We start from the raw sequence: 25,279 nt of genomic DNA, 5'->3' as shown, positions 1-25,279 counted from the left end.
ATAATAAAATGACTTTAACTGTTCCTGTTAATTAAGGATAAAGCATTTAAACTGAGAGCAACTGGAAGTTTACCTCTTTGTATTTTATACTCTTTGTATGAAAAAGGTGGATATTGTGTGAAGGAGAATTACCACATCTGGTAATTAGCTGTGCAATAGGGAATTAACAAGGTAAGAAAAAGAAAAGCATATTAAAAAGGAGGTAGACAGAAAACGGTTGTGCACATGTGCACACAGCTCTACTTGACACATACCACAACCCCCAAGGTTAAAAACATTAACTTTTTTAACCCTAGGGGAAGGTCACCATTGGAAAATGAACTGCAGTTATATCCACATGTAATTCATCTATCCAGTAAAGACTGAGTTCAGTGAGCCATGGAAGTCTGGAAAAGCCTTTGCTGCTTGGATGTTGTGGTGCAGAATTTTTGCTGAAAAGTCTTCCAAGTGCATAGCCTGTTATTTTTGTTACAGTTCAGCAGATTGAACAAGTGAGGGTATTGTGCTTATTTGGTTAATTAGTCCTATGTAAATGTAATTTTCATAAAATCATACAATTCTTTATAAACTACTAACATACTTTTGTTTTATTTTTGTAATTTAGTTGATGTTTTTTGGAATCTTTTTGTGCCTGGATGCTTTTCTGTATGTATTCACCCTGCTTCCTTTGAGAGTTTTTCTGGCAATGTTCCGGTTCATCACTTTGCCTTGCTATGGCTTACGGTAAGTTGATTCAAGAGAAAGGTGTTGATACCCTTAAATAATGTTTATTTATGTTTGTATTTAATTTTATAGTCTTCAGTACTGTTTAAACTACTAATGACTTCTTCCACTGTAAAACAGAAGTTTTGGTCTAAACTAGTCAAAAGGTATTTGTATGTGGGATCTAAGCTTTGCCAGCAGTCACTAACTGTCATCGTTATTTTCTTCAGACACAACAGTTTGATAACAGCAGCACTTAGGCATATTCAGGTTAGTAAAGGAAGGAGATCTAAGCTTATCCTGTAGTTTTGTTCTTTTAACCAACATGTATCTGAACAGTTTCAAGATTTCTTAGATTGGAATTAATGACTTGGTTCATGTCTTTTGATAGGCTGTTTGATATTGAAACAGAATTTTGGTGGGATTTTTTTTGTTTTTGGGTTTTTCTGTTTGTTATTTTGTTTGAGTGTTTTGTTGGTGTTTTTGTTGTTTTGGTTTTTTACAACAGTTTTCTTTATCTGCATGGTAAACTTTGCCCAAAGAACCCCTGAATGAAATGTGTTATTTTCTTTCTTTCAAGCAATCTTAAGACAGTAATCAAATGGGACTAACTACTTGGAATAATATTAAGACATTTTAGATCTTGATGCCTTGCTTTTTTGTTCAGATCAATAAGAAGAAGTTGTTGCTAATTCGTAGAATTTTTGGTTTGCCTTTCTTGTGTAGGTGTCAAAAATTGGATAGAACTGGTTTCTGTTCTAAAAGTTGGGACTTCATGGTAAAACTGGTTATGTAAGTCTGAAGTGTGGCCTAAAAGAAAGAGATTATTTGTATCAGTGTTGTAACTTTTCCTTGTTATAAATAAGGACTTAAGAGTTTTCATTCTGGATCGCTCCAAACCTGAAGTTGATTTATGGTAGCTGATTATTTTTTTGGTAGTTGCTCATATTTGCATTATTTATAGGTTTTTTATATGTGAAGTGCTTTTAGATGTGTAGTTTAGAATGTATGTTCTGATTAGAGCAAATGCAAGTCTAGTTGCAAAAGAAATAATATTTTAAAGCCTAGTTTTAATTGGAAATGTTTGTACTTCGGTGGTGCTTAACATAGGCACTAGGTGGCAGTGTAATATTTTATTGTGCTGTTAACTTAGAGCTGAATCTCAGTCTTTCATTATGTTGAGAGTTTTCCTAGGTGTATGAAAAATATGGCAGCTATTTAGTTTTAGTCTCATGACAGGTCAAATTATGTGCCTATTTGTTAATATCATAAAGGTACTATTGCTAAAATAATAAAATTTAGGCAAATATAATGGATTTTAAAAAATCACTTGGATCTTACTATTTTTTCTTGTTTAAAAAATGTTCTTTCTTGTTTATAAACTCAGCTTTGCTTTTTGCCAAGTTTTCTGCTCTTCTGAATTACGATTAAAAATTTGAAAGACCAGTTGCTGGTTTGGGGTATTGTTCAATATACTGAAGAAAATGACATGGAACATACCATATACACTCACACGTGTGTGTCTGTATGTACACACACCTGCAATATTAAAATTTAGTCTGCTTGCTTGATAGTATTTTTAGTGTGTGATGCAGGATAGAATCCAGTTTGATCTTTTCAACTTGGCTATGTTAACTTTAAAGTGTTATCAGGTAAGATGCAGTGAAAGTGAATTATTTTGAGTGAATAAAACTTTGTTTATGTAAGAACTCCTGAAGCAATTTCGTTTGTCACAATTTCCTCAAAGGTTTATGGACTTTATTTCCTTAGAATCTCTTTACTTGTTCAATACTTGACGCTTTGTCTAATTTATTAATATTTTAAAATTGATGACTTTTACTCAAAGGTTCACAATTCATATTTATAGTACGTACTGGAACTTTTTCAGATGTAATAATTCTTATTTCTGAATATTCAGTGCCTCCATTTTGATTTTGGGGTGGGTTTTTTTGTTGTTTTTCTAGTTATGCTGATTTGATTTCTTAAGGCAAAAAAGATTTGGGATTTTCTTCTCACTCACGAAATTGATTTTTATCTAACAAAATAGATTTCAAGAGCTAAAACATCTGTAATTACAAAAGGTACTTACAAAGCAGGTGGCTGTTTATCTTTTAGCTTGCTCTTTCTCACAGATGTCAAGTAAATGTTGGGAAACATGACTAGTTGTTACTTGAACCTGCCACATCATATTCCATTCTGTGTAGTAAATAAAAGTGCTCCTCCCTTCATCTTGACTTTTTTTTAACCAACATCTCAGTGAAGTGATTGAGCAGTGAGTGTTCCATCTCCCTTCCAGTTTACTCTTCAGTTTATTTCCTCATAATAGCTGCTCTTTTTCAGTGTAGAAAAAGGTTATATTACCCATTATTTTTTTAAAAACCAATAAAACCCTGTTCCATGTAAGATGGGCTAGTTCCTGTCAATGGAACTGTGTGCAGTACTTAAATGTAGCGGGAGTGCTTCATAGCCTCTTCCTCATGTTTTAATACTGCATTTTACAGAGTTCTGAAAGGGAACTAACAGTAATGTATATTAGAGAAATTTGTTTCCTTATGCTGTCTGGACAGTGTAAATGCTTCAGTGTGACTGCAGAGTTGTCATTCCTCTTCACTTGATCCTTCCGTTTGAGTAAATTTGGTTCAGTGTATTTGTCAGAGCTGTATTGGTGTTAAAGTAGCTATTTTAGGGAGACCCTAAACTTTGAAAACTTCAGTCAGAAGAATCCAAGATTCTGTCATTAGGTAAACAGAGCTTCTGGTTAAATCGCTGTGGTCAAACTGGCAGAAGCTGAATCATCACATTGTGGTGGTTTTGGCAGGTGCAACTTCATTACTGCTATGCTCTGTAAATAGCAGGATGCTCTTAATAATTAACAAGCACTTCACAAAATTAAATGACATCTTCTAAAATTGCAGAAAAAAAAAAATCAACCCAGCTCTGATGTATTCCAAGTCATGGAGAGAAGTTTCCCTGAATTATTCTTTTTTAATCTTCTAAATTACTCTCATCTCATTAAACTATTATTTGACATCATAAAAGCACATACTTTGCTCTAACAAGCAAGTCTAAGGTAGAGAGATAAGTGGACTTGGTGGAGTTCTCTTCAGAATTACAGTCCTTGATGGTAGGTTCCTAAAACTAACCCTACCTGTGACTGAAAGGTAGGGTTTTCTTCTGCAGTTCAGACACATCTTTTTATTAATACCTCAGATGTGGATGTTCTGTGCAGATTAATATCTCTGCTTCTTTGCAAACACTTTTAAAGCACTAACTTCTTGTTTTTCTTGGAAGTATGTTGCACACCAATAAAAGCTCTTGTGGGAATGTGGAAAAGCTCTTCTGTATTATTTGAAAAACACCACGATATGAAGACTGAAATTGTATGTTAGTGAAACTCTGATGGGACTCCCAGTTTAATTACACTTAAAACTATTTTCCATCTTCTCCACAAAGCAAGTAAGGACTTGTTACGGAAAGTGAGACTTCATTTCTTTCCCTCCAAATTCTGGTTTTCTAAAGAAAATACACAAGTAGATTATGAATTTTCTTGTATGTGAAGATTGATTGACAAGATCTTTACCTTTCTTCCATGTAGAAATAGATACAGACTGTAAATATTTTCCGTGTTTTTCTTTTACTCCACTCTCTTCTCCGTGAAATGAGTGGATTTAGGTCCTGCCAGCAATAACATCATTAACTTCAGTTGTATTATATATACCTCTTAAAATTCCCATCACCCTCCTGTGAAGTCACAGATTTATGCCTTTTAGTAGGAAATAAGTAGAACAGCATTAGTTCAAGAAAGAAACTGTAGGAAGAAAGCGTATCGTGGTAAAACAAATAAGCCAATCAAAACCCACTCTGAACCCCCAAAACCAAATCCCAGACAAACCAAACTAAACAGATATACTGGCATTCTATTATGAACATTATTTCTTTGTTCATATTATCAGGTTATTAAATAAATCTAAAACTTTGTTGCGTACTTTTTGCTGAGGGCTTTAGCTGTTAAATACCTAAACTTCCTATTGTCTGGTTAAGTTCATGAAGAAAGTAGTGCATCTGTCTACCAAAACGTCTGGCTTTCTACCAAGCAAAAAAAGGCAGGTGCATTCAGTATTTTCTGTAATAAACTCTCAGATCTAGTACTCCTTTCTCCTTTCCATAACAGTGCATAGTGTAGCAACATTACAAACTTCTCTTTCTTTCTTTCTTGTAAATCAGACCGAAGGGAAGAGCACTTTCACTTCCTTTATAGGATGGAATGTGGTGTCACAGGGATTCCTCCTTGGTGAGTAAATCCTGATTTTCTTTTTCCTTCTGTGCTGTCAGCCAAATCCACACATGCAATCAGTAAAAAGACTGATTACAAATGAGTAGTGTAGCTAAATTAGCCAAGGTATTTCAAAGGAGAAGCCAACACACTGACATTCATTCAATGCTGTTTATGATAGGTATATTTTCACATGGAACTGCATCACTGTGGAAATAAGTTGTGATTTTAATAGATTTTAAACATTTTTTACATAAACTGCCTGCAGACCTGTTCAGCCCAATTTAAAATATGATGTCTTGGAAAAGCTATAGCCCCTGCTGTAATGCCTTACGCTTTTTTTTACATTTATTCTAAGCAATGTTTCAGTCAGGTTCATAGTTACATTTTTGTGTGTTCTTCCGGCGTTGGTTTTGTTTTATTTTTTTTTTTAATGCTTAATGTAAATTTTGGGGAGTTCTGCAAGTTCATTGCAAGTATCTTAGTATTAGACTTGACTCTCTGCATAATGAACATATGATAAGGTGCTGTATTTTATTTACTGACTTCAGTTATAGTTGATTCTGTTATGAAAAAAATAAAACCTTAATGGAAGCTTGTTTTAATTGTCACTTATTTGAAACCTCAATTTGTTTTTTATTTATTTTGAGACAGCTTTCATCGGGGCGTAACAGCAAGGTTGGTTTTGTTTCATTCTTAGCATGATCTCGTGCTGTGGTGCGTGCATGTAGAGGCTTTTTATTGTGTGAGAAATGAAATGCCATTTGAAACCTTGGCAAACTCAGCTCTTTGAATCTTAGAATTCTTCATTTGGGACATATTTTTATCATTACTTAGTCTGTATATCTCAGTTTTATAACAGTTAAGCCCTGCATATGTACACTGTATCTCTCTTAAAGTATCGAATTGGATTGATCAAAATAAAGCTATTTTGATTAAAAAGCTTCTTCTGGAAACCAGACTTGACTTCAAAGTGGAGCATATTTGTAGGGAAATATGTCCAATAAATCACTTCGCACATTTTGAAAATTCTTGGTGTATGCCCTGCAGACAAACTTGGCTTGGGTTTTATTTTCCCTGACACCCTTATTTATTATGCTAACAGGAAAATACTCCCTTATGTGTTGATCTGGTTGTTCTTGTTAATGCTCCATATAAGATTAGAAATTTATGATACAGCTGTTCATCAATGAAGGTTACATTGAAAGAATTTGATCAAGATTACATGTAACTATCTACATGTAAACCAGAATACCACAGTTCAGTTTCCATACAAGTATCTGCAATGTGAAAATAGAGAAGATACCCAAACAAAACTTTAACTAGACCACCATTTCAGTAACTGAAATACATTATTAATTAATATAAATCTCAGTGGCTTTCTATTTCAAAGTATTAATAATATAGTTAGAAAAGGTTTGCCTTAAAATCCTTGCTCAAGCTTGTAACCTCAGTGCTAAAACATTTCTTCAGTGGATTGTTAGCTGAACAAGCTATATAATGAAAGGGTTTTTTAATTGTGTAAGTACAATAACATTTATAGAAGTAATACTTTTATCTTAAGAGTTTATAGATGTATATGTATGCAGGTGGTTAAGTTCATTATTTTAGGATTAAAATATCACCCTAAAGCATTTTTGCAATAATAGTGCATTGGTATCTTTAGATTACTGTATCTGTGAGATCAGTATTGGAAATTTAGTGCTGACTATGAGGGAGTAATTGTTTATGGTAATCTGAATTATTTGGATGAGACTATACTAAAGGAACCAATTGAAAATTCAGCAAACTGTAAACTTAAACAAGAAAAATACATTGAATTCTTGTTGGTTTGGAGAAAAAACAAGCATCAAAAGCCAAACAACTTTACAAGGTGACTGGAAAACCATATGTAATCAGAGTAGAGGGTATCAGAAAGCCTGGAAGACAAAAGTAAAGTAGCCATGTGATAGCATATGACAATCCGTGCAGAGTTAAGTTTTAAAATAATATATGCAGAGTTTTAAATAATACATGCAGAGTGCTTATGCATCAGCTGTCAAAGGAGTTAAGCTCAGACAAGCATACTTGTCTACTGATTACTTTATATACAATATACAGGTTAAAACATTGTTTATTTTTCAGTGACAGTCGCTGAAAAGCATGCCATAAACAGCTGTACTGAGAGGTGTTTAGACCCTTTCTTTTATACAGCAAGAGCAAATTACGGTTTGTCCTGGGGAGCATTTTATGTTCCAAATGACTTAACCATAAGGAAGGCTTATTAAAACATTTAACATCCAATTTTGTTCTTTTCAGAAGTCAGCCACTTACACAAACTTATTCATTAGCTACTTGTGACTTGTAACATCTTAAAGCCAAATACCAGTAAACTGATTTATTTTTAATAATGCTCTACTTAGTGCTAAGTAACTGCAATTGTACAGCTGCTGGAATGAAAAAGGGATTGCTGTGGTAGGAGCCAATGCCAAATGCTAATACACTCAAACTCTTGAGCTGTTTTGCTTCTTTAATAACTTAAAGGAAAGATAGTATGAAATCCAACATGCTTTTCAGCTGACACTCTTGCAAACATAATATATTGGTAGTATGACCATTTGTATGGTCACAGCCATTATGAATGATTGAACCTAATGTTTTTCAGTCGGAACATGGAAACAGAACTCATTACTTTATGAAATATGATAAACGTACTTGAAAGGTCATGATCCAAATAGACATACCTTGAAAATGACAGTCAGGAACTAGTTCCTTAAACTTACATTTGTCTAAAGAAGTTGCTTTTGATGAACACTGTTTTTCCACACCAGACTTTTCTTCACTGAGTAGCTGGTTTACATATACCATGAAATAATTTTGAGTTAGTTTTGTAACAGTGGGTTTTTTAACAGATACCAAAAGTAATCATTTAAAAAAAAATTAGATTTTTTTTTTCCTTGTTCCTAAATCTATAGAACTAATTTGTGGATACCCAGAATATTTGGTAGTATTCTGATAGTATTTGAATTTAATTTTATAGAATAGCAAAGTAATTCTTCCTAACTGTTTATAAGGGAAGTTGCTCGTTTTCGTCAAAGGGGGAGGATATACGCAGATCCAGTAGCTTTCTAAACAGAGGAAGGACTTGGATTCGCACTTCCTAAATGTGTCTCAAGGTGGGCAAACCGTAAACTGGAAAATTTGGGGCATGAGTATTAAACCTTGAGCTTTTGAATTGTGTTGGGAAAAGTAACTTTTTTCTGTAACAGACTGGTTTTCTGAATTCCTAGTCCTTGGTTGATGTCAGCGTACTGTATAAATTCTGCCGTAGTTTCACTTTCAACTGCCTCAAACGCTGTGTGATAAGTGTTGAGCTTGGCATGCTTCTCGTTTTGTTAGTTGGCTGGGCTGAAACAGAAGCATGGTGTGGTAGAATAGGGCAGTATAGTAGTAAGGCATGCACATCACTTATATTAAAGTGAATAATAAGCTTGTATATCCACTTAAGCGTGCATTTGTGAAATATATATTATTTGGACACAGTAACTGAGTTCTTTTCTGTGGAGATTTTTTATCCATTAGTAGGTGTAACGGTAAAGGTACCCAAAGGCTGAGGAGTTTGAACACCTTGTTAAGTGTACACTGTAGAATATTGAAGTCCTTCTGTGTATTTTCTGTGTTGTCTTAATTTGCTAATGACTGTTCCAGTGTAAGAAAGTTTATCTGCAGAGGAGTGCTTGGATTTTCACTGTGAACTCACACAGATTGAAGGATCATCTCATGTTCAAACAGCTCAGCATATTCAGCGGTAATAATAGTAAAGCGATACAAGATTTTATGTAGTGAATAATACAGTGGAAAAGCCTTATTGTTTATTATTGACGTACTTTGAAGAAGTTTAATTTAAAAATTTGATTCCTTGGTAGTCATAGAATCATAGAATAGTTAGGGTTGGAAAGGACCTTAAGATCATCTAGTTCCAACCCCCCTGCCATGGGCCGGGTCACCTCACACTAAACCAAGCCACCCAAACACTAAACCAAGCTAGTCTGTACAGCTGAACATGGGAATTCAAGGCTTAGCATAATGAAACCACTTTTCAGATTCTGTAAAGAGCATTTTGGAGAGCATGACTTGTAGCAAAAACATTAGAAGTAATAATGGAATGATGTTAGAAAATAATTAGGTGAAAACACAGAAATTGTGTATCTTAATAAGGCCCATCTGAAGGACAGTCCATATGCCCTGAATCTGCATATTTACTGGTTTGAGATGTGAAAGTTGTAATTTTTCAGCTATGTAATTAGTCAGCTATGTAATCAGCTAAATTGTGAAACAATTCACATAATATTATTTCTGGAATCCAGTAGGATATTAAAGAAGCTGCATCTTGCACAAAGGCTCTCGTGATACTATCTTCTAAGAGCAGAGTTCACTAAAGCTGGGAAAGTATTAATATTTAATTCACTTCTGCAGCATCACTGCATGTCTGGGGGTAGCTTTGAAGGAAAAGACCAACTGATTTCTATAGAAAGATTCTTCTGCTTGGTTTTTTGTAGCTGAAATGATTAAATACAAAATAAGATGGTTATGTTCGCTATTGTTCTCCTTTTCTTGCTCTTAAGAACAAAACACTCATAACTAATTTTCATGTGAAATCTTTCCCACTGAATTCTGTCACATTTCATGCACAACTGCAAAAATTCAAAGTCTTTTGAAATGAGCTAAGCTGTTTCAACTTCTCTTATCTCTGTTCAGTGGTTTCTAGAGTTGTACAGTATCATGCTGTGAGCTATCACAGTAGCTCAGTATTGTCTAGTTTTTACCTCTTGGCTCCCTAATTTCAAATGAGATATTGAAAGTATTATCAGCACTATGCTGTATTTCTTGTTTGTTTCTTGACCTTTGTATAGTTGTCATAGCTTGGCTGATACCAGCTTTTTTGACATTCTGTAGTATGCATGGTGTTGATGATGTCCTGGGTTCAGCATTATGAATTTGTATGTGATATTAATCACGAGGTCTCATTACTTAGTGCTCAAGATTGTTCTGAAAGGACTTTCCAGTGTTGGCACTGTGTAGTTATTGGAGACAATAAGTAGAAACATACAATGAAAGAAATGAATGCAGAAAATGTGATGTGTGTCATGAGTGGGCTGAGAGTTTTTGGCAGGCATAAAATCGCATCAGCCTCTGTGTGTTTATATGTATTGAACAGTTAGGATAAGAATGATTTGTGACAAATACAGATTGAAACAACGTGAGCCTGATCATATATTAAAACTGCAATGTTAAGTTCTCACTGAACACCGACTACATTATTTCATAACTGCAGGCTTTGCAGTTAGTTCTGTGTATTTGCCAAAAGGTGACAAATCATTAGACTTAATCCATTTACTTGATTTCCTTGTCTTTCTAGGAAATAATTATTCCTGTCCCATATTATATTCACAGCCACACCTCAAAATCCTTTTGTAAATGTTATTAGCCAGAGCAAAAAAGGATTTTGCTGCAGTGAAAGTGCTTTTGTAGTTTTATGCAGTAGTCATGGTTAATCTCCCTCAATCAGAAATATATGTAGACCATAGATTACTTGCTAGTCAATATGAAAGGGTCTTTTTTTAGTGTACAGTGAAAGAGTACTAGAATATATTTTAAGTGCTAGGATATTCTTTCTACTTTCTATAAAGCAGTTTTAGGTACTCAGCCTTTGCAGTAATCCCTTATACTTACTAGGGGTTAGAGATGCTGACAGCTATTCTGTCATCAAGCTGAGTAAATTGAAACTGTGAGGATATTTTTGTGATTTCTTATAAAGATGTGTTTTGAAGAAGTTGTCACAGTTTTATTGTTGGTTCTGCTTCTCATGTACATGAGAAGCACAAGAAGTTACTGTACAACTCTGAATAGAACATTAACAATGAGTGTTTTTAGTTAAAATGTCAGAAGTAAAAAATACTGCAGTTTTTTCTAAATACACAGACTACTGAGAAACTAAATCTAAGTCACTGTTAAAGGTAAAATTCTTGAAAAACATAATTTGAACATACTCTATTGTACAAAAGCTTAATTCCTGTAAGGCACAGCAGTCAAGTGTCATTGATCTGATCCTTTTGAGCAGCCTTGGAATTGAATTGTAGTGATACTCAGTTTGTTCTGGAAGCAGCACGTTCTCAGAATACCTTCGTCTTTACAGTGTATAGGGTGCTGTGTGCAAGTTTGGGTACACCTTCATATGACATTGTTCTTGTGAGTTTGTTTTCAGAGTTGAGGCATCTTTACAAGAGCAGTGTGCTTTTGATTGTGTGTAGTCTGTTCTTAGAGAGTGTGATGGTTGTTATCTGCTTTTACAGTAGCTTCTTATGGGTTGATTTCACTTAAGTGAGTGTAGTCATACTGATGAAAATTAACACAAGCAGAAGCCTGATAGGGTTAACAGTACAGAATAACAGAGGTTTGTGACTACTGGTGGTTGAGCATCATTGATGCTACTTGTGAGCCAGAAAATCTTTAGCATGATAACATCAAAGCATTTTCCTGGGTGAATCTTTCTGGACTGTTTCAGAAACTTCATAAACAGATTCTGCTTACTAGTGCATTTCAAGAGACCGTCCCCTTGTAAAAATTGGTATCCTGCCAAACTTTGAAAACATAGATTTTTTTGAATATTTTGTCTTTAATGATAAAGTAGATGTTGGCTGGAAGAATGAAGATGCTAATTTTCTGAGTAACAAAATTTGATTCTCTCTTTCAAATGCTAAGACCTGGCCTTACTGTTGTGAAGTAATAACCCTTTATCGTTTTATCCCAATCTGTATTGTTCACTATGAGTGTTGACTAAGGGACTTACACTGAAATGACTCTGAGTACACTTCCAAAATTGAAGTAGGTTGGAGTAAAAGTATAATCATTTAAGTGAGATGTAGTTAAATAGAGCACGAAACTTTCTAGATGCAGTTTTGCAGGTTAGGGCATTTTTGTGTGTGTCATGCGAGGGCGTAGTCATAGGTTCTTTAAGCAGCAGGCAAATAAGGGATGTGCTGGAAAATGGATACTTTAAGTTTTTTAATTGGTGTTTTCAGTTGCAACTCAATTTGGTGGGGGGGAGGGGGAGGAATTCACCAAGGCTTTTTGTCAAGGACTTAGTCTGAAATAAAATGTGGTGTGGTTGCTGTTACTGACTTCTGAGAGCAAGAAAATGTCTCTTAGGGTGAGAAAGCCACTCGTAAGCAGTTCAGGTATGTTGGAACAGGTTGAATTCTATTATTCAGAATATAATTAATTTTAATATAGATTATGCATGAAAAAGTATATAGTAGAAGGAGCAGTTGCTCTCTGTAAATCTAAGAGCTCTGGAAACTTTCTCACTCATACTCCTAGAATGAGCATGATCTCACTCATACTCCTAGAATGAGCATGATTTGCTCATTGTGGAATGACACTGTGTGGTCCACAAGTGTTATAATGTAGGAATACTGTATTCAAGGCTCCTTTCTTCTGAACGGAAGGCAGCAAAGATAGCTGAAGTATAATGCTGTAGCTCAGATGTTGTACTTAAATAGAATGAGTCAGGTAGCTGAGGTTTTTGACTTGTCTGCTAGGTCTGTAAAATGTCTTGAGTCCCAAAGGTCATGAGTAATTGTTCGGATGTTTTTTAAAAATAGCATATTTATCAACTTCCTTTAATTTTTTCTTTCTAAATGTGTTACCAGTTTATGGGAGCACTGTCTAATCTCTGGATAACCTTGTGATTTAAGAATACAGCAAATGAAAATTTGTAACTTGCATTGTTAATTGGTTCTGACTTCCCTAAAATGATAACTTCTGCAAAAGCCTTTCAGTGTGTATTAAAAATAAATGTGTAATAGAAATGCTTCTCCATTTTTTTTTTACATTTAATTGTCAAATAACCTTGTGATTTAATTTGAAGACTTTTTAAATGCTTTGAATCCTATTAATATTAAACTAAGTAAATAGACAAGTAGATACTGCCTAGCAATGTCATTATGTTTATGGCTGCTACTGTGGCAATTGAAGTAAAGCTGTTTTCTTCCTGTAGCTTTAGTTTATAGGGTGAAATTGTATAATGACTCATTTAGTGTTCTGGGTTACTTGTGGAATTGTAGATAGAAAACTTCTGCATTGATTGGTTCAAGATCAAACTCAAGCTCTAATGTCAAATTGTTTGCATTTATTGCTGCAGAGCTTAGAGCTGAAAGAAAATATTGAATTGCATTTAGAACCCATTCCTCAGCATGTGGTTTGTTATAGTGAAATTGAAGATGGCTGCTTCATTTATTTTTCTTTTGGTTATAGCAAATGCAATTTCTGTAACTGATGAATTCAAAATGATAAGCCAAATTGGCTGGAAGAAGGAAGGTAAATTAAAAACCACAGGGCATGCATGTGGAAGGTTCTTTAAAAATAGGAGTTCTTGCCCAGCAAATACAGTATTTTAACCAAATGGATGTGGGAGATCAGAAAATGTGTTCAGGAGTGTGATCTATAAATGTGTATGATGGTTATGGTGAGTGAGGAGCAGTGGAAGGAGCAATAATAAACTACTTTAAAATATATCTGTGATTAACAGCTTGTGTAAATTCCTACTGACTTGGTAACATTTGTATCTTTTGAGTATATAACATTTAGTGGAACTTTTTGCGCTTTGTATTTCAGTGATAGACGTTTGCTACAACCTGCTCAGGTATGTGACATTCTCAAGGGAGTTATATTGGTCATCTGCTACTTCATGATGCACTATGTTGACTACTCTATGATGTACCATCTGATAAGGGGACAGTCTGTCATAAAGCTCTACATCATCTACAACATGCTTGAGGTAAGAATGTTGGCATCAGAATATCAAGCATGCTTTTTCTCAGACTATCTAAAATATTGTTGTATCACAGTATTTGTTCTTAGAATATGGCACATCTCATTCTCACAAATGTGCACGCACTCATATTGAGCCTAGATGCAGTGAAACAGGCAAGTTTGTGAAAAATAAATTTTGTAAATACTGCTTCACATTGTCTAATTCCTGGAGCTTATTAATCGGTTGAGTTGAATGGAAACTGAAAACTGGAAATGAAAGAAGAAATGCTTTAAACTGAAATGCAGTAAGTGGAGTGAATGAGGTTTTGAAATTAAGAAGAGTAGAAACTATTAATTTGAAATAGTGGCAATATCCAGAGAGAGAGGAGAGAAGGAAGATAGTAGAAGACGTAGAATTTGGTTTTTAGTTCTTCATTATGAAAGTGTAGCTTCACTGTTTGCAAAGACACGTGTTGCTGCTTAACCCATCTCAGTCTGGGCTAGCAGATAAGAGCCTGAGTACGTAAACAGTAACTTGAGTGAATATAGTGAAACAAGAAAAGGAAATTCTGGTTTGGGAGGTAAGATAAAGAGAAATCAGGGGAAATAAGGGAGGAATCTTTCTGTTTTGTTACTAGTGTACAACATGAAATTTTTAATTGCACTTCAGCGGTTCACAAAGTAAATAATGTTTTTGTAGTTACAATCTTATCTCTATCCTTCAAATATAGGACCTATTAGGAGTACAGCCTCTTAAATCAGAGCTTTGTACACAAGAGTTACTGTGCTAGGATTCTAGGATCTCTGAATAACATTAATCCTTGCTGTACCGTTGTTTGAAGATTGCTAAAATGAGAGTACTCTTTGTGCAAAATCTGAATGTTTTGTCTGAAGATCTTTGTTCTTTAAAATACGAATATGTTGCAAAAGGAACACACTTCATAATCCTAAGTGAAATAAATATCATACAAGCCACCTCAGTTGTTTATTCTTAGGGTTGTGTTTCCTTTGATTTTAGGTTTGCTGAAAAGCATGGACGAATACTAAATTAGCACTTAGTTACTATGTGAATTTTAGTCATGTGTGTATATTCATCCATATACAGGGATTGGAACTAGATCTTTAAAGTCCCTTCCAGACCGAACCATTCTATGATATTGAGAGATAATAATATACTAAATAAATGTGTTCAAAATAATAATTTCTCTTTCTTTCAAGGCTCTTTGAGGTCACTTCTCTTAAAGCTTAGAAAGTACACCACTGTGTGCTTACCAAATAACTGGAGGGACTGCAGCGTTTGCTGCGAATTGAAAGCCATGTGCCATTCGTTTTGAATGAAGAGATTAATTTCTGTGCTAATGTCTGGCAGAACCAAAAGTGTGTCTCAACTAAGAAGTGGGGGGGTGATTTTTTTTTTTTTGGGGGGGTGGAGGTTTTTGTGGTGTTTTTTTTGGATGTTGGCTGGGGGGGTGTGTTTTGTTCTTTAGGAAAGAGGGAAGTCTGTTACCATTCAACATTATTAGAAACATTATATTAGACTTTGAAGTTGGAATCGGTATTTAACTTCCATGGTGTCTCATGAAACCCAACATGCCAAGCAGAGGGCATGTCTTTTAAGGGGCTTTTTTACCATGGTAGGTTCACCCACAGTATTGGCAGAACATGTCACGGGATCCCGCTAGTTGATAGTCAGCTTTCAACAGTTTGAATATTGCCTTGCTTAGACCATTTCAGTGAATTTTGTTGTTAGTCTTTACTACTAATGCAAGCAGTGCTCTTTCAGGAACTGTTAAATATGCTTTAAAAAAAAAAAAAAGTCATAAACTTTACATTTTCACAAATTTTTAAAATAGGAAGATTTTTTTAATTAATTTAATTCACTGAGCTGCAGAGATGTTTACAATGTCCTAATGTTTTCGGCTGTTGGAAAGTCCAGGAAGTGTTGTCCTGGACAGATACAATGAATGCAAAAACTTCAAATTCTGTGCTGAATGCTCCAGATAGACAGCCTCAGGGGAGCATTCAGCACCTTTGGCTTAAATGACACTTTTCTTTTTTAGATTCAGACCCACCGGCTCCTGCTCCTTGTGAAGCCCCAGTGTGCGTTACGCTGGTGACAGCACTCACCATGGAATTCTGCTGGAGCCTGGAGCCGGCATGTAGGGTTTAGGTAAGTCATATTTGGAAAAACAAGCAGCAATATTGTGTGGTGGGTTTTAATATTTTCTATCCTGTCAGCTAAGAAAAAAGCACTGCTTAAATAAAAAGGAAAGCAAAGCCACTATTTCTGTCTGTTAAACCCCTCACAATATTGTGAACAAAAGCTTACCAAACTCTTAAGCGTTCTGTAGTTGGTGCTATCACACCAGGTGTAGTTACTCAGTGGGTCATCACAATGAGCAGGAATCTGATGATGCAGACCACCGTAATTTACAAAACTTTAAAGCCGAAAACACTACCACTGTAAATATCTCTCAAAGTGATGGGTTTTTGAACTTCAGGTTTATTATTCATCAGCTTATGGTTTTGTTCATTTTATTGCATAGGTGATGCTTAAAGTGTAACGTATAGTAGAGTTTATTTGAGATATCCAGTCAAAATTTGGTTAAATTTAACCTTCAAATTTTATGAAACTTCAATGACTGTTGGCTTGAATAAATTAAACTATATGACTTCTCTCCTGTCAGGATTTTAGAACTCATAATTAACAAAGTCAGGAAATTATCCCAAATCTAGGTTTACTTACATTGTCCCAGAAACATATTTTCTAGTTACTAGTTATAGTTCAGTATTTGCAGGTACATTATGCACCTCCTTCTGTATTGTTACGTGTTTTTTTTTAACGTGTCCAAAACTACTGTCTTACAGGAAGATACTGAAAGGAAGTATCACTTGTCTTGATTAAGTAGAGATAATCAGTACTATTTCTGTTTGGTTGAGTTAGTAAGCAATGACAGATACTTGTTGGGTTTTTTTTTTTAGCCAGATGCATTGTGACACCAAATTTAATATTTGAAGTGCTGTTCTTGTTACCGGATGCAGCATAGTTTTAAAATTAGTGAACTGTAGTTTATAGGCAGAAAAAGATCTTTCCTTGTAACAATCTTCAGTTTTACGTGCTTCCTGATGATGAAGTGTTGAGAACTGATGGAACTCCATATGACCTTTCTTGCTGCGATATTGAATTACAAGCTCAGATTGCTCTCTGTGTTGTTCCTATGTTTAGAACCCGTGCTAGGGGGCTTTTGCTACTTGTGCATGCATTTTTTTTGAGTTACACTTCAGATTCTTGTCTTTTCTTCCACACTAATTTTCCCTTTTTAGCAGAATTTCTAGTCCCTCTTGATCACTTGATATGATGTTCTAGTGCTTTTGTTTTTGAATTCTGCTTTACGCAGAGGTTTGTGCTGAGTATATACTTTATTCCAAGATGTAAGGAAACAGTACAAGCAGTGTATTTCTATAGAATATATATATTTCTGTATAGAAATAATTTCTATAGAAATAAATACTTTTCTGTAATTTCAGTCCTTTTTGTACCTATAAGCTGATGTTTCCTATGACACATTTGAAATTCACTTTCTTTCCTTCCCCTCTCTTCTCTTCCCTCACCATTAAACCCAGAGGGATGGAAAAAAAACCCAGGATAGTTTGAGGAAACACATATATTGCTTTATCAAAGGCTGAAGTTTGAACTGTGCTTGGATGTGTTCCAGGGAAGCATCTAAGATAGCACTGCATGGTTATGGATTGTAAATACTGTTGAAAAGGGGATAGTAAATTTGAGAGGGAAAGTAAGCTGCTGAGTATACAAAAGGAGGAATATCAAATCCAAAAATGGAAACGGAATGGGCAAAAGATGAAAGGAGATAAATATGGGAAACTTTTTTTAGGTTGAGTTTTACTTATGGTGGCATATGTTGGAGAGAAATTTGCTTTAAAATTGCTTTAAGGTAGTAAAACGTTTTTCTTGTTTAGGTGGCTGATCGTCTGTTTTCTTCATTTGGACAAGATATTTTGGATGCTCTTTACTGGACAGCGACAGAACCCAAGGAAAGAAAACGAGCTCACATAGGTGTGATTCCTCACTTCTTCATGGCAGTGCTGTATGTCTGTATCCTTTTCTTCAATAAATTGCAAAATTTTCTAAATTAAATTACACAGTAATTGCTCTGTATTGTTTTATGTTAATATATTTGAGAAACTGATGGGATTCTTCAATCAGTGTTCCTTTACTTTCAGAGTAAAATTGCCAGTTCTACATGCTTATAGAATTAATGGAAAAAACCTTTTAACCTGCTTTTAAATAAAAATCTTCATAATGGTGTACTGCTGCAATAGTAGACAGCTTTTCTAAATACCTAATGCGTAGTAAAATGAAAACTGTTAATTGGATAGGTAATGGAAATTTTCATTTCTGATTTATATTTGAGTATTTTGGGTCACAGGGTCTGGAAGAAAGTGTGTTTTTTTCATTTAGTGGAATGTTAGAAACACCTTGCTTGAAACTTTTGCTTTCAATGAAGGGCATTTCAAGCCATGCATATTCAGGATGCAAATGGGTGTGAAGTAACCTTACAGTGAACTGATGAAGTAGAGATATGTACTCTGATAGATGTGGCAATGAATTCAGAATTCTTGCACTTTCCCCCATTTTCTCTGAAATCTTTAGGCTAATTCTGAATCTTTATTTCAGATTTTTTTTTTTTTCAGGTTATGTTGCTGTTTCTCCTGACTAATGTCATTAGGCTCTTTTAGAACAAGAAAATTAGCATAATTACTACATGCTACAGAGCCCTGTGGGTATGTTATGAAGGTTTAAGTTCTGTCTTGCTGTAAATCTAGTTGATAGGGAGATAAAAACTTTCTTTGTTAAACTTTGGAAGCAAAATAGGAAATCTGAGGTTTGGTACTGTTGTGTACTGTAAAATACTTCCAAAGATGCTTCCTTAACCCTGCTATCTCTAGTCCTGCATGCTATTCTTATAATGGTTCAAGCAACAACCCTTAATGTGGCCTTCAACTCCCACAATAAATCACTGCTTACCATCATGATGTCCAATAATGTAAGTATTATATAGCTACCCTGTTTTTTTTTCAGCATCTGTCATCTTTGTGTATCATATGTCTGTTTGCATATTATTTGTCTGATTTATGTCAGTTTCTTATCAATAAAAATTAACTGGCTGTTTCTAAACATTGCAGTTCGTTGAAATAAAAGGAAGCGTTTTCAAGAAGTTTGAGAAGAACAATCTTTTTCAGATGTCAAATAGTGGTATGTATAGCTATGCTAAGCAAGAGAAAATGTGAAGTGAGAGCCTGATTCTCTTAAATTATTCATTTATTTAATGTTGTTTTAAAAGAACTTTACCTTGGTGAATCTGAGCGTTGACTTGAATGCCTTACTTCCCTTACTACCATGCGGTTCAGTAGGATAAAACTGGGATTCCACTTCCACAAACACTGTTTCTTCTTAAATGGCTGGCTTTTGTTTGAGGTTCTAAAGCATCCTATTGGCTCTGTGCTGAATTCATTATTAAATAGGAATCTTAGATTTAAGTTGTGTTACTTACATTATCCATGCTTCAAAGTGTCTAAAGTAGTCTGTGTTTTTGAAAAGTTGAATTTGTAGTGTGCTGTGTTGACAGTGATCTCAGAATGCATATTGTTTGGCACTTGGGAGGATAGGTCTTGAAATATTTCCCCCATCCCTAAAAAGAATTGTAACGATGAAGTAGTTGGCTTATGAAGGATTTGCCAGTGATGACTATCTTTTGACATGCTATCAAGATAACAGTAGAGAGTACTTAGGAAACACATTATGCTTCTGGCACTCCTTACTTGTCTTGCTGCTTAGTATTAAATTTGGGAACTCTTATTCAGGGTGTCTTACGAGGAAAAGCAGATATCCTTTCTAATACTTTTGTTTCTAATACTTCTGTCAGCCATCTGAAATATTTGTTGAATTCTTGGTTTCAGAACTAATACGAGAGATTGTGCTTCAAGGTTGTCCTAGATCTTCTTTGCTTGTAATATTTTCTGATCTTTGAACACACTCGTTTCTGTTACTTTGTGCGTATGACTCTTCTGGTCAAAGCTATACAGATAAGCAAGCAAAATAGAAAATATTTTTCAATTCCAACCACTGATTTTTCAAACCAAAGAACTCAAATGTTTGGTAGGTTAAAAAAATACTAATAATGTAGCTGCTTATTTTAAAACCAGATTTTGGTTTGGACTTTTTTTTATCCAGAGTTAAACTCTCGGAAGACTTGCTTCAGGTTTTGAATTCTGGCTATCGATGGGATTTTTGTCTAATTGCAAACTGCGATAATATTACATGCAAATGTGAAATGGCAGTTGGTTTTGATGCTTTGGATGAAAGACTATTGACAAAAATCTTAAATATGACACATAACAGAAAAATAAGCACTGAGTTTTCATCCATCCTGTAAATTCTTAGAAAAACCTCAAAATAATCTTCCTGCTGGGTTGATAAGATGCTTATTCTGTATTAAGAGTATGTATTTTTGTCTCCAAGATTTAAATACTTATATTTTTTAAATTATATGTATTTAAATTTACAGTGAGAACATCCAAAAGTGATGTGTGCTAAAATACAGAAAACAGATGAGTTTTCTTAAATTTTCTCTCATTAATCACAGTACTTGCAGAAAATAGTCACAGGTATGCACCCAGCTGTCCTATTGAAAGGTGAGGCCTCTTTCTTGATTTAAATGTTGAAATAAATGAGGGACTGCTATTAGAAGTGGCTAGTAATTTCCTCCATAAAAAGCACCTGCAACAGTGTGCTAGAAGAAATGTGTATCAATATTTTATTGCTGGACATGATTATTGAAGACCTGTAATAACAACGTCAGGTCTCCTATTATTTTCCCTGGTGGAAAAAGTGATGACATTCATTATACCGTATGGGGATAGAAGTACGTGAGTGCATACAGAGAAGAGTGCACAAAACAAACTAATTTATTCCCTGCAAACAGATAACTTTTCCCAGAACACTTCTCAGTATGGTTATAAATAGCAATGTTTTTCTTCTCATAGATAAATAATGTAGATAGGTTTTTATGAGAGGTTTTCACCTCTTTTAAACATACTTACTGTGTCACAGCTTCAGTAGGAATGGATCAGTATTGCTTTAATTTGTGTATTCTGATCCTTTAGATGTTTTATTTCCTGCAGCTGAAATGGTAGTGCATCTTGCGTTGGCGTACTACGCTATGCTATATCCTGTGCCCTCAGATTCTGGTTAGCCTATGGATTGTCGTGTGCAGCCTAGAACACAATATGCTACAACTGCATGGCTGGACTAAAATGCTAAAATAAAGCACTGAATACAGTGCTTTCCTCTATATATTGCCCTGTATATTTCCCACCTTTCTCTTGGTTTCTTCTAGAAGCTTTCTCAGGTCTGCAGTCTTTGCTGTTGGGCAACAATGCCAACAGTAGCTGATTAAGCTTAGACAGAGTGAACAGATGACCCTTTGCCCCACCTTGTCTGGGGCTCTTTCTAAAATATTATTGTTCTCTCAATCACATGGTTTAAATTCATTGAAAAGGAACCAAATTGTACACAGAAGCTAAATACCATTAAATCATTTTCACTTGGCGTTGTGCTCAGCACTGGCTTGTGGATAGCGAGCAGATCTATGGTTATGCTGTTTTTCCCAGTATTTCCAGCTCTGAACTTAGTGCAGTGGAGTCAGTGATCCTTCTCACCTTTGTATGGGCATTTAAAATTCTGCTGTAATAGCTAGTTGATTAAAACTTCAGGTCTAAAAGAACTGTGAAGTATCTACATAAAAACTAATGGAACAGAACGCACGATATACATTGGTTACACAGTTATATAAGAAAATCAAACCTGTTATCTTTTAGGTGCAGGAAGTCAGAAAAGATCTTGGGGTTTGTGTACCTGCTTGAGATTGCAGCTATGGAATCTGTGATTTCAAGCATATCGGCTCCAGCAGCTTTCATTTCTCAGCTGTAGCAAAACTACTTTCACGTTGTCACCTGACTTTTACTGGGAAATTTATGTACACCCAGGCAGTCTAAACACTGGCCACTGGAAAAGATTTCTATACAGAAGACAGAACCTTAGATTTGTTGTAGCAGGAAGAAATATTTCTTTACATTTAAATAGTATATTCTCTTTTTGATATAGCTAGTTTTGTAGGGTTCAGGACTAGTGAATGAAGAGACTAAAATTATAAAGAGAAGCTCTTTCATCATTATTGAAAGCCCAGCAGGCTGCCTTCCTTTATGCTTTCGAATGCCTTATTTTAATTTCAAGCCGTGCTCTAAACTAAATTTTTCACAAAACACAATTGTACATCATATGAAATAGTACATTAGGTGCAGCGCATTGTGCCATTAGCTTCAGTTGGCTGTTTGGCCTGATTATTCCTTGATTTTTTAAATCTCTCATCTCAGAAAATTTAACATATTTATTCTGAAGCTTTAGAAACTTCAGGGGTTTTTTCTTTAGAATGTCTTTTTTTTTTTTTTCCCTTAATTCTGTTCTTTTTGTTTTGTTCCTGATTTAAAAGTCTCTTTTGGCTTTGATGAAAATACTGAAAAAATATTTTTACCTTTGGTCTCTGGAATTCACACTGCTTTCTCATATGGCTTTAGTTTTTTTTAATGCTGTTATTCTAATTCAGCTGTTTGTTTTAAGGATGAAGGATTTGGGGCCAGGAGTACATACAAGATAGATCAATGCCTCCTTGATGATTCCTTGTTCAGCCTTTGATCCTTTCTTGTGCTCTGGTCACTTGTTAAGAGGTAGTTGTCACTAAAGTGTATTAGCATTTGCCTAGATGTAAACCATGTTTCACTTCTTACACACTATGATTTATAATCAGCTTTTGATGTAAACATACGAACACTTGAGATTAACATGATCAAAATTATGTTTTCCTGCCTGATTATGGATTCCTTCATGATGTGTCAGGGAATCTGGAAGGAAATTAGTAGGTGCTCTAAAGACTATTTTCTACTTGGGCAAGTAGAAGTGCCACTTGTGAATTGTTGTTCCTGGGATCTCATTGCCTGTCTTGGTAGCTACCACTGCCAGGTACCTAAACTCTTCAGAGTTGAGGTCCTGCCTGAATGGGTTCAGTAATCAGTAGTGTGAGATGCTGGCTCATTAATTGTACTAGTCCATACTAGATGCAGGGTTGTCCTAGGAACATCCTTTATTTCCAATTGCATCTTTTACATGTGTTTTAATAGTGATGATACCCCGTGACACATCAGCAGTTCAACTTTCGGTCTCTGTTGGCAGTCTGTTCCGTCCTTTAAACTGAATGTCTGTATTTCCCAGAAGGATTTAGAGAAGGGCAGAATGTGTTATTAACATGGGCATAGAATTCCTTTTGAATTGGAGTGGCCGGGGAGATGTAAATGGGGTGAAAAATATTTAAAGTCTGATTTGGCTTAGGACAATCCTTTTTTAGGCTTTACTGCACAGAACCACTAGAAAAAAAGTGCATTTTTAATTGGGTTTTGGTCTAATTACCATTGGTTGTTTTGAATATCTTGGAGCCTTTTTTGTCCTTTTCCATAAGGGTGAGAAACAAAATGAATTTCTGAATTACTTGGGTTTATTGTTGAAGCTGCTGTAAAATGCCCTTTCTCCTGTGCTTGAGTCTGACAATCAGTTGATGAGAGGGACGCGGATGAAGAAGAGCAGCCTCAGTCAGTCCTCTCACTCCAAGCAGCCTTGAACAGCTGTGGCAGCAGAGATAACAGATTAGAAGGGAGGCCAATAAGAACTGGAAAAATAAGCAGAGGGGAAATACAGGTGTCAAACTGTCATCCAGTCCCAGAAATTATTGGGGAGAGAATTTTTATGGAAGTTTATTTTTACAGTGTAAGAGGAAATTTAAGGCCAAAGATTTCCCTTCTCAGTTTAATCCTGACGACTGGTGAGGTAACATAGTCTGAGCAGGTAATAAATTTCTGAAGGATTTGTCTGAAACATGGTTATTATAATGTTTAGGCCTGAATTAAGGTCTTTACTTCCTAGGGAGGCCTGTGGAGATAGAAATTCTCAAGTGGGATCTGAAGCACTGAAGATGGGATATGTGTATTGTCTTACGCATTGATGATCATTGATGATGATCATGGCAGTGTGGGAAATACAATATGAAACCTTTTTGAGATTTTGGGCAAAAGTCTGAAGTTAGTTATTATTTTCAAATTGTCAATGGGTATGATAGAGAATATAGATCAAGGAATGCTGGACTGCATATTAATCCATTGGCGACAGTGCCAAGTGATATCTAATAACTAGATTTATCAGAAAATACTGTGTTCTGGTAGTTGGACAATATTTGATTATTTCAGAAGCGTAGAAGAATGTACTTGACTTGTTGGAGTGTTACTGGCAGGTTAGGACTTCATCTGTGTCCTGTTTTTTCTGGTATTCAGAATTATTTCACCAAAGGATTTCTTTGTTTCTTCCCCAATACGTATGCCACCTGTTCTGTTTTGGAAACTTGTGTTTCCTTTGACCTTTTCCCAGCCCATACTGAGAGATGAATTTATGTACCCCATAGTGTGCCTTTTTACCTGTGCACGTGCTTTCTCATTCTGATTGAATTCTTCATGCTTTTTGTTCCCCTCTCCTGGAGGAGTCGTTCGTTTCTTTTTGTACCCTTTCCTTCAGGCTTGCCAGTATTTGGAAACTTGTTTTTTAAAATTAGGGATATTGTTATACTAGAATATAGTGACTGCAGTTTGTGTGCTTTTTAGTACGTTAAAAAATGTGATCCTTCCTGGAGCAAGATGTATGGGTTTTCCCTGGAGATAGGGTACCAAAGGATCAAAAAAGGCTTTGCCTGTTCTGGGAGGGCAAGTCATAGGACTCACTCTCAAGTCGGACTGCTTTTGTGTTACAGTTCTTAACGGTTTTAATAACTGAGCTAATGTATCCTGCTGTTCCTTTCAAAGGTGGCACTGTGAAAGGCTAGTAGACACCTTCTAACTAAGCTGTAATAGTTGTCTTGAAATACCTTCTCCCACCCCACTACTGGATCCAGAATATAACAGTTTGGATATCTGCATTCTGTAGAAAACAAAATTTGCCTTGCTAGTAACTTGAAATGGCAGGCAGGTGTGTTGTCTTCATTTTTGCACCAGGAGGTGCTGGTTCTTCTTGAATCACGTAAGAAATACACAAAGTTCATCAAGAAACATAGCTATTTTATTAATGCATTAGAAAAGTTGATAACAAGTCTGTTTTATTAATGCATTAGGAAAGGTGATAGCAAGTCACAACTTAAGTCCCTTCTGATGCTGGGGAGCCTGAGTTGATGCAGCATTGGACAAACCTCCAGTCAGGCCACAGCATAGTACAGAGATCCTGTCCATGATGAGGTTCCCATCATCCTCTGCCCTGAAATCTGATCAAATAATTTAAAGAAGACTTAATAAATGATAGAACTCAGCATGCTTAGATATCTGTGTATGCAAATAAATGTTTCT

At 35.3% G+C, this 25,279-nt stretch overlaps 1 protein-coding gene across 8 annotated transcripts in view; it reads left to right on the top strand.

Moving 5' to 3' along the window:
- The window catches only part of TAPT1 (transmembrane anterior posterior transformation 1), a 49,442-nt gene that overhangs the window by 10,005 nt on the left and 14,158 nt on the right, over window positions 1–25,279 (top strand). For 4 of the 8 annotated variants that reach the window (XM_080637009.1, XM_080637012.1, XM_080637008.1 and 1 more), the window contains 6 exons: window positions 605–723; window positions 1,429–1,494; window positions 13,631–13,793; window positions 17,747–17,882; window positions 18,737–18,834; window positions 18,974–19,043. In XM_080637009.1, the coding sequence (XP_080493135.1) occupies window positions 605–723; window positions 1,429–1,494; window positions 13,631–13,793; window positions 17,747–17,882; window positions 18,737–18,834; window positions 18,974–19,043 (652 nt within the window). Of the gene's footprint in view, window positions 1–604; window positions 724–1,428; window positions 1,495–5,629; window positions 5,654–13,630; window positions 13,794–17,746; window positions 17,883–18,736; window positions 18,835–18,973; window positions 19,044–25,279 lie in introns of all 8 variants that reach the window. The other 4 variants (XM_080637013.1, XM_080637010.1, XM_080637014.1 and 1 more) reach the window with 2 other exon arrangements.

This window comes from Psittacula echo (assembly GCF_963264785.1).
Source record: "Psittacula echo genome assembly, chromosome: 1".
In the NCBI taxonomy this organism is placed as follows: domain Eukaryota; kingdom Metazoa; phylum Chordata; class Aves; order Psittaciformes; family Psittacidae; genus Psittacula; species Psittacula echo.
The sequence above is the reverse complement of the archived record's forward strand: the minus strand, read 5'-3'. Positions and strand labels throughout refer to the sequence as shown.